At 37.4% G+C, this 10,136-nt stretch overlaps 2 protein-coding genes across 2 annotated transcripts; one reads left to right on the top strand and one right to left on the bottom strand.

The window, feature by feature from the left end:
• Positions 1-751: 751 nt before the first annotated feature.
• Positions 752-3,604, bottom strand: LOC114759456 (reticulocyte binding protein 2 homolog b-like). Its single transcript, XM_028948631.1, is given in 3 exon segments — positions 752-1,147; positions 1,149-1,214; positions 3,179-3,604. Coding segments are annotated over 3 exon segments (576 nt in total). The 5' UTR covers positions 3,584-3,604; the 3' UTR covers positions 752-1,042.
• A 4,490-nt stretch (positions 3,605-8,094) lies between these two features.
• LOC114759455 (14-3-3-like protein A) lies at positions 8,095-9,807 on the top strand. Its single transcript, XM_028948630.1, has 3 exons — positions 8,095-8,597; positions 8,738-8,860; positions 9,616-9,807. Exons 1-3 carry the CDS (start codon positions 8,151-8,153, stop codon positions 9,790-9,792), a joined length of 747 nt encoding a protein of 248 aa, XP_028804463.1. The 5' UTR covers positions 8,095-8,150; the 3' UTR covers positions 9,793-9,807.
• Positions 9,808-10,136: the final 329 nt, after the last annotated feature.

Genomic DNA, 10,136 nt, shown 5'->3' with positions numbered 1-10,136 from the left:
ACCTCATTTAGATTCGCAAACAATCAAAGTCTGATAAAATCATAAAAGTAGTCACCAATTATAAAGTCTCATAAACTTTGAAAGTTCCAACTTTCACCTAAAAGATAAAATAAAAGCTTAGACAAGCATAAAGGTTTGATAAAAGATGAATGAGAAACAATATTATCAATTAATGAAGAATAAAAATATTTTTAAAAAATTAAAACTTAAACGGGCGGGTATGGGCAGCCCAATACCTTGCCCATAGCCCAACCCGTTTAATGGGCTACCTGCCCATTTAAGCCCGCCCGTTTATAATCTCTTATTTGGGCTAATTGGGCGGGTTTAAATGGGCAAAATTTCATGGGTCATGGGCAGGCTAGCGGGTAATGGGTTTGTTGCTCATCCTACATTTTAGGCTCGTCCACTTCTCATTAAGGGCCCCAAAAAAATAAAGAACAGACCAATCGGTTTAAACGGAAAACCGATTATTAATATTTAAACCCATGCATCAGTTACATGACAACAACTTTTTCATTACTAGTTTTCTCTTCAATTTAGGCAATGACAAGATTAATAATGGACAGCTATTTATTTTTAATATTTAAACCCATTGTGCGTTGATTCATCAAACTTTTTCATTACTCAGATCAACGCACAAACGAACTATGATCTGAAAGCTAAAGGATTGTGAACAAAAACAACAGGCCTGCTGACCATCAAACTCATTTAGAAGCCATTTTGAAGTATATGAAACGTCTTGCAAGGCTTCTAAACAGCCTCAATGGATGTAAATGTCATATGATTAATTGAGTGACCATTTGCTATACCTCTTTGAATAGAAATCACTTCAAACATGGTACTATGACATTCAAGATTTCCAATACGCATCAACATGAACTTTATTTCCATACATCACGCTCCTTATAGCCCAACCACTAATGCAAACCTACTCTGATTCACAAGCTACTCTTTTAAGAGGCTGCTTTGAACAAAGAACTAAGATTCCACTAACCGCAAAACAAAGGCTCCATTCATTTCAAACTGAGGAACTGCAAGGGACTCAAAGTAGTTTTGTATCGACCACAGCTTCCAGTATTTTTTCTTCCAGTTCAGATTCATCAATCCACAGTGAACTTTGCTTGTGTAACAAATCTTTCTGCTCTTTTCTTCTTCTCTTCATGCTTTCCCATCATCCTCCTCCAAGTTTCAAGTTTATCTGCTCTTTCTTTTAACTATACACAGACAAGTGAGAAATCAGTGACAAAAATTTGGCCAAAGTTTTAAGGTGAAAATGTAAATGCAGAATATGAAACAAGGGGACAGCCAATATAATTGATTATCCGTCCAAGGTCCTCCTCAAACCACATCACTTCATCGGAAATGTGACCATGCCAGGTACAACGGCAATAAACGGACATTAGCAACAATTTCAAATTCAACAGTAAGCAACAATTGTGGCATGAAGATCAAAATTATTGCGTCCTGACTAAAAAGATACTTTCTCAACCAAAAGAACTGGCATCACTCTTTGAACCCAAAAATTGAAACATGTGCTTCAAATGCAATTTAACAAAGATGAAGACTTAGAATCATTGCTGGTAGATTTCCTAATCAAAATATAACAAAATGCTTCAATGTGCCATGGGTTTTCCCTGCATTAATATTTAATAATGGGTTAAAGGGAATTATTGTCCGAGAAATATTTTAGGAGGAGCACCAGCTACCTTAAACTATTTAGTGGAAGAATGTCGCCTCTCAAGTGTTCATAGAAGAGTAACTATCACTCTAAAGTTCAATAATGTGGAGCAATTGGTATCCTTTCCCGTTGAAACATGTCGCACTGTGTTTATGATATTGCATGTTTTGCTAACTATGGATTAATCTAATATCCTATCAACCCAGACTAATGATCAATTCACAATGTAATTGCGAGTTAAATATGTTTATATTGGTTTGTGCTAATGGTCAAAGTTATAATGCTTATGGCAAAGCTCATGAAGCTGAAACAGACACTCAGTTTCTCAATTTCAGGAGAAATTTGAAGAACCGATTGCACAGTTTGATACTCCCAAGTCTTTCACTTTTAGTTGTTCCCTCAGTGAGTTGAAATTTAACGTTGAAGCTCAAGTGTTCAAACTGACTTCCATCATTAGTGCCATATACCTAGCAAAGATGGAAGAGACGGCAGCCCTCCCAACAAGTAACAAGAGTTCTTCTCTAGCAAAGAAAGTCTCAGTGGATGTAGGGGTGTTATCAAGCAATACCCAATCCAGTCTGAAGATGATCACAAGTTGAGGTTCAGGCTTTAGTGGCACAACTTCAGGTCAGGTCAACTAGTCAAACGAGCTCCTACACTTAAAACTGACATCTAGCAAAGCTGTGGGTTCAACAAATCCCCAGAAGCTGAAATAAGGACATAGAAAAAAGAGATGTCTTGCCAGTGCCCGCCATCAGTGCCACACCATCCCAGAATTTCATGATTATTGTTGTCGAGGAATATGAGGGTGAAGATTTACAGGATTATGTAGGGAACAAGACTACCCCATTAAGATTAAGTTGGATGGTCATGCCCCAGCCCAACCTCTTGAGAACAAGTAGTTTCTAATAGGATAAAAGTCTATATGTGGGGATTGCCTCATTTTTATGTTTTGTGTGTTTTCATTATGTTGCTGACTTGTGTTTGTATCATGTATTGTGTGTGCGCCTTTCTGTGCATGTTTGGTACTAATTAGAATAAGAATAGGATGCTGGGTTAGCATAGCAGGTGTATGGTGTTACTGACTCAGGTAGGGGAGGCACCATTTTGCCACAGACACTAATCTGCAATCACTGGGGTTTCTCACGGTAACATTTTCTTTCTTCCATCTTAAATCTACTCATTTTCCTTGTAGCAGATTTCACGCTAACATCTAGTCCAATAGTTAAGAAGACACAATTAAATAGCAGCATAATACAAGAATACATTATTACTTAACCACACACTCGGTTTCATTATAAGGAGGGAAAAAAAAAAGGGAAAAAAAAACATCTGTAGGACTACCAAACCATTCCCATCTTCCATGATTTGGATAATCTTTTCCTGTTAATTATTTCATTATCCCATAAAGCACTTCCTTGGACCAAACAGAATCCCAGGAAATAATAAAGAAAACCCAAAAGATACAGGTGAAAAAATGGGCAAGAGGGGGCCACGTACAAGGGTTTGTCGAAATTCTTCTTGGGCAATCTTGCGTTCTTCAGCTTTGACCTTAGCAACCTCAGCCTTGAGCTTCTTACGCTGCTCATTAGCAACCCTAATGGCCTCCCTTCTAGCATCATCCTTCCTCTGCTTCTCAAGCCTCATGAGCTCCATCTCCTGGATATATGCCTTGCGAACCTCCTTAACCTGCTTGGCATAGTCTCTTCTGAGCTGGGCAAGCCTAGCCTCTGCCTCCTTTGGGTCCTTTGGAGCCTCCCAACTTCCAATGAAGGAGCTGGGTTCGAGGAATTTGTGGTTCCTTTTGTGATCATTATGGTGGGAAGGCTTTGCAGTAGTGGCAAATGAACGTAGGGTTACAGAGAACTGAGAAGATTTGCGGAACAGAGGTTGAAGTGTAGCCATTGATGAAAGGCTAGTTGGAACCTAGTAGCAAAAGAAAGAAAATCACCAACTTACAATTCAATTTTCTGAAGAAGCAAATAAAAAGGGCAGAAAAAGTTGGGCAAAACCAAGGATTGGTCCCAAAGCAGGGCCAGGCCGACCCTTTTTCTTGTAGGTCGAGATTTTATCAATCCCATCCACTTGGTGGTTTGTGCAGGCCAACCACATATTTTTTTAAAAGATGGATAAAATTTAAAAATCAGGACTTATATCCTTATGAAATGTATTAAATAAAACCTAAATAAAATATACCTCAAGGTTTAAATTCAAGCATCATGCCATCAAAGTTTAAATTTCCAGCTTACCTCAGGACATTTCATTCAAAGGATACCTCGCTACACAGTTATTAACAATCCTTTTAAGAAGAAAAATTTGGCTCACTCACATGTATCCTTTAAACCACACCAAGTGTTAATGATAAACTATTTATCAGAACGGACAATGATCAATGTCAAAGAACACAAGCAAAATATAAACTTCATATTCATGATTTATAAAAATTGGTTTGAAGCAATGGTTCTTAAAATTAATTTAGAGGGAAAAAAATGAAAAGAACTGTTTGGCTTATTCTTCAGAATGGTTTTCATGAGTTGCAACACTCTATTTGGAGGAAAGAAAAAATTGTTGGACTTGAAAAGATATGAAAGCATTTGAACAGAAAAACAAACAGGCTATTAATGGGAAGACATTGAGTCCGTTCTCAATACTCCAATACAAACACACTGTCATCAAACTCCCTAAAACACATGTCAGCATAATAATATGTGAAGCCGCTTACTGCATTCACATTTATGCCACCTGAGTCATTCATATCAGTCTCTGCCATAAGGCCAAAACACACAATACAATACATAAAAAGAATGTCCGCATCACTGAACCAAAGGAATCACAGTAATAGCATAATATTGAAAATATAAACTTAACCTAGAACAACACCGGTTCGATTCAACATTACACAATGCTGCACTGTAATTGGGACTCAAAAATCTTCAAATTTGCTTTGGTCACTTTAAATCTAAAAGAGAACCAAATTTGACACATGTAAGGATTCAAGGCAGAAAGGTGTTCATGGAAATTAAATAGGTTGAAACCAGAAATTTTGGATAACATGATTGCCATTCAATATATGGTATTTGAAAACCAAGATTTTTTATTGTTTGAGGAGATTTAACACCATTTTCATAAATATTAACGAATTCGAATGGTTTGAACTTTGACCAATGAGAATAAGACTGCTCCACAACTACACTGACTAAAAAACATTCCTGGAAATCGGACTAGGGCCTTACCATCATTTTTCAGCCCCATGTGAATTACATTAATGAAATAACCCCCGTATCATCTATATTGAAAGCATATGTGCCGTGGAATCAAAGTAATCAGGATTCAGCAAGAAAAAGGGAAATCTTATGAGAGTTTGAGTTCTTCAATGTCTGAGTGACTGCATCTCAAGGTACATATATGGTTATAATATATATTTTATTACGACTTCAAGATGTTCATGCCAATCTAAACATGATCAGATGGTTAAGAGCTTAAACTCTCCATAGTTAAGAACCAGGAAAAATCAGAATCTCTCACTGACGTCAGAAAATCATTCAATTATTGTAAGAAATCTATCATGCCAAAATCAACACACATTTTTATTTATCTGTGTGCACACTTTAATTGCCATAATCCTTTTTGAACCACTACTGCTAGAAGCTGTCACACACAACTCTCTGAACAGAGATCTGCATCTTATCCTCTATGGTATTTGACCCAACAAAAATACAGGAACACAACTATTCTCTTCATGAACTCATGCTTCGCATTCAACTAATCCAACATTTTCAAGTAGATTCATTTTTGGGTAAGTGTTAAATAGATAAATCTGTTAGGTCTTGTATTGTAAACTTCATAATGATTTTTAACATTTGAGTAGAAATTGAAGCAGCCCTACGGCTTATCAAATGTCTCATAAAATCTTGATCCATTGGCCCAACACAGGCTACTGTAGAATCTATAAATGAGGCACGACAAAAAGAACAAGAAGAAGAGCAATGAAAAATTATAAAACATAAGCACATCACTAAATGATTAAAATTTTGATAAAATCTGATACTCTCCATATATATTTTATATATATTCATGGCGGTGACTTCAGATTTTTGCGTTTTTTGCCATTAATATATATATATATGGGACCTTGTATATATGTATATATATTCATGGCGTGACTTCTGATTTCAGCGATTTTTTCCATGAATATATAATCATATTCAGACTTCAAATTTCTGCGATTTCTGCCATGAATAATGAAACCATATCAACAGCCGCACCGTTTTTGCTATTTGAATACGATGGACGAGAGAAAGTAGGGTTCTAGTTATCAAAGTTTAGTTTGTAACAAAAAGCTTACCTATTGACGACGCACGAGCTAAATGAGGGCTGAGGAGGATGAGAGATTAGATCCGGAGATTGGGATGGTGTGCAAACGGCCGACCGTGCAAGCTCAGAGCTGAAGAGTGAACGACAGCGATACTGTGCCTTGTGAGGTCCGACCGTGCGACGTCAGAGCTGGAGATCGTGAACGGCACCGGTGACACTTGGAGAATGGAGAACAAAGTCGAGAGTGGAGATGGAGAGCTCAAGCAGCGGCGGCGGCGGCTAGATTGAACCAAAGAGTTAAGAGATGGACGAAAAACCAAAGCCCGTAAGGGTAGAGGTGTTTTTTACTGAACTAATTGGGTTTAAAATTATAAATCCTGCACGATGGGCATCAACAAAAGGTGTTGTGCGTGGGTGGTGTAGTGGTAAGATTACTACCATCTCACTTGCAGGTTTTGGGTTCAGACTGTTTGATAGGCAAAATAGGCCCTGTACTTATTTTTTAGCAGGTTTGGGGGCGGAAGTAGGCCAGGCCGAAGGTCTTAATAGATTGTCTGACCTGTTTTGACCCTTGGTTCTAGGTTTCTAGCCAATACACGATATTGCAAATTCATAACAGGTTCAAACTGCTTGGTAGATGAAATAGGCCTTCAAAGAGGTCTGAGCCTGTACTTATTTTTTAGTAGGCCTGGCCTGATCAGGCAGGAGTAGGTCAGGCTAAAGGCTTCTAACAGGTCACCTAGCCTGTTTTTATTTTTAGTTCTAACCAATACACTTGATTAGTATGGATATTTTAGAAAAGATAACACTTATTTATTATAAATAACTAATTTAATTTATTTTCTAATCATCTTAAATTAATTAACTAGTTTTTATAATAAGAACAGGAGGTAATATTATTTTCTTTTCTTATACATATCCCACCACACCTAAAACCAATGATAATGAATCCATTATAAACAGATTAGGATGATTGACACACGCACACGCAAGATATTAACTAATTGTGTGATTAGCAACTGATTAATATCTCTAATAAAGCCATTGTCTTGATGCTAAGATGCCACGCTGAAAATTTCTACCCATAAAATACAAATGTGACGCTGTGGGAATTGCTTTTGGCCTAGCAAATAATAATAACAAATAATATTTCAAAAACAATATTTTGCTCAACATTTTTCTTCTTTTCCTTTTTCAGTGAGAAATTTTACTCCCCATCATTTCCTTTTGCTTTTTTCTTTTTGTTTATTAATTGCCAACGACATTTCCCCCTCCATTTAAAGCAGCCTAGTGCTTCATCTTGGCGTGTAAAGTTAAAAATTGATGACACCTTTCAATTATAATTCACTAGTTATATCACATCATCAATCCAACCCCATCGGATCTTTTAATTGACGGTCAACGCTCGCCACCGTGGCCCAAAAAAGACAAATTCCCACCACGGAATCTCCGCCAACTTCCACGTGTCATGTCCTCATTGGACCTCCATCTTTTTTCTGCTCTCCCTCTTCTCTCTCCCCATCCTAGCGGCGTTCATTTTTTAATGCCCGAACCCCACTCCTTCGTTCGCCTCCATCCCAGTCTCTCCCAGTGAACACGCACCAAGGTAAGCGTCCTTGATCCAAGTCTCAATTTTTCTCTCTAGGGTTTTGTTTCTCTTCTGTGTTTTTTTGGCTTTCTCTCCTCGATTCTTCAGTTATCTACTTATCTTTATGGTAGTTTCGTCGATCTTATTTTATTTTCGTTTTTGTTTTTGTTTTCCCTCTTAATTTTTGTGGGTAGTGTGCGTCTTGATTTGGATATCAATTCTTTACTTGTTTGGTTGTTTCAAAGGATTCGGTATTTCTGGATTGTTGAAAGTCTAGCATTTAGTTGATGAATATGATGTCTGAGACTGAGTCGTGATAAGTGGAAGAGGAAATTTGGCTGATGAATGGCTGCTGTGCCCCTCTCGTTTGGTCGCCACTGATATTCATTTTGTTAGATGGGCTTGGTTGATTTCTTTCATTGTTTTCCTGCAACTTCAACTATGCGCTGCGTTTGTTGGTGTACAAATCTGATAGGGTTGTTTTCTTATTTTGAAATCAGTTTGAACTATTAAGAGATAGATTTGTGTGGCGAAGATGTCTCCACCCAGTCGCGTGAAGAAAATGTTTACATGGCCAAGTTGGCAGAGCAAGCAGAGAGGTATGAGGAGATGGTTGAGTTTATGGAGAAAGTTGCTAAGACAGTGGATGTTGAGGAGTTGACGGTGGAGGAGAGGAATCTCCTTTCTGTGGCTTACAAGAATGTGATTGGAGCTAGAAGGGCTTCATGGAGGATAATTTCATCCATTGAACAGAAGGAAGAGAGCAGGGGTAATGAGGACCATGTTGCTATTATAAAGGAGTACAGAGGCAAGATTGAGTCTGAACTCAGCAAGATCTGTGATGGGATTTTGAGCCTTCTTGAGTCTCATCTTATTCCATCCGCCTCATCTGCTGAGTCTAAAGTGTTTTATCTTAAGATGAAGGGTGATTATCATAGATACCTTGCTGAGTTCAAGACAGGAGCTGAGAGAAAAGAGGCTGCGGAGAATACTTTGTTGGCCTACAAGTCTGCTCAAGTAGGCATTCACTTTCATTTATACGCATACTCTGCTACTGTTTACAAGTTTCCACATTTCTATAGAATTATTTCTACTTTTCATAGTCTTGATATGTTACTGAACCCTGAATTATTATCATTATTTTTTGTTTGTTCTAGGATATTGCTCTAGCAGAATTGGCCCCAACGCACCCAATAAGGCTTGGTCTTGCTCTCAACTTTTCTGTATTCTATTATGAAATCCTCAACTCCCCGGATCGTGCCTGTAATCTTGCTAAGCAGGTATCACTTGCTATTTATACAATTACTATATTTTTTTTATTGCAGCAAATTAATGTTGATGGGTCCTAGATATTTGTTGCATATCTTAACAGGTTTTCTACAATAAAATTAGTAACTTCAGTGGTATTGGGACCATTGCTCACTCAAGTCGTGTGTTTTGATTAATATGGCTCAAAAACATTCAATATGTGGTTAGATTGAAGTGCTTGCAGGACTATTTTAAAGGGTTTGCAGGGAAGTGAACTTGGTTATTTAAGTCAAACGTGGTTGAAGTTGACTTTTGTAAATTATTTGATTTGATAAATGGATTGTATACGTGCCCTGTCTCTGTTGTCATTGACAAACGGAATATGTTTATTTGTTAGCCTCCACTTCACTGTTGGAATAACTTATTTAATGGCAGGGCTCATATCACCTTCATTATGTGATATGAATTGTATATTATATTGATTTTTTTGTTAGTGTTTGAACAGAACAAGGTGATGGCTATTGACCAAGTCCACAAATAAGATATATTTTGTAATCACATGGTTGTAGTAATTTGCGTTGAAAGAAATGAGGTTCTTGTTAACCGACTCCTGATTTAAAAGGGGGGGAAAAAATTCATTCCTTACCACAAGGTTCTTCTCTTCATAATGTGAGAAGGTTGATTTATTATTTAGTTGATCTTTCAAGCCATGTTGATTAATTTTTGGAACTTATATCCCTTCCTCCTGACTTTTACCGTGTTTGTGTTCTTTTTCCTCATATGGCAGGCCTTTGATGAGGCAATTTCTGAACTTGACACATTGGGTGAAGAGTCATACAAAGACAGTACATTGATCATGCAGCTTCTCCGAGACAACTTGACTTTGTGGACATCTGACATCACGTCTCTCCCTCTATCCTTTCTCTGCTGTCGTGTAATTCAAAAATATTGGGCATTTATGTAGTATCCTGCAACCCATGATTGCTAGTAAACTTGAATTCTTGAGGAGTAAACCATAGATAGTTCTATTTCTTTTAAACTAAATATAAGTTAGAAATATTTAATTTGTCATGAGTTAAACTTGCTTTCATGATCATTATTCTGTTTTTACCTCTCTTGATAGGCTACCTTGTAATGGGGAAGAGGTGGGTCCTGATATTTTGCAAAGCTTGATCTTTTTGTACAGTTTCTTGATGCAATGAGGTTATCCGTTTTCACTTGAAAAACCAAAAAGAAAACCTGCTCTCTAAATGAAAACAATCTAAACTTGCTCGTGTGGACAATCATGTAGTGTTCTCATGACCCCTG

Source organism: Neltuma alba, unplaced genomic scaffold, assembly GCF_004799145.2.
Source record: "Neltuma alba isolate B1F8T4 unplaced genomic scaffold, ASM479914v2 tig00010851_pilon, whole genome shotgun sequence".
In the NCBI taxonomy this organism is placed as follows: Eukaryota; Viridiplantae; Streptophyta; class Magnoliopsida; order Fabales; family Fabaceae; genus Neltuma; species Neltuma alba.
The sequence above is the reverse complement of the archived record's forward strand: the minus strand, read 5'-3'. Positions and strand labels throughout refer to the sequence as shown.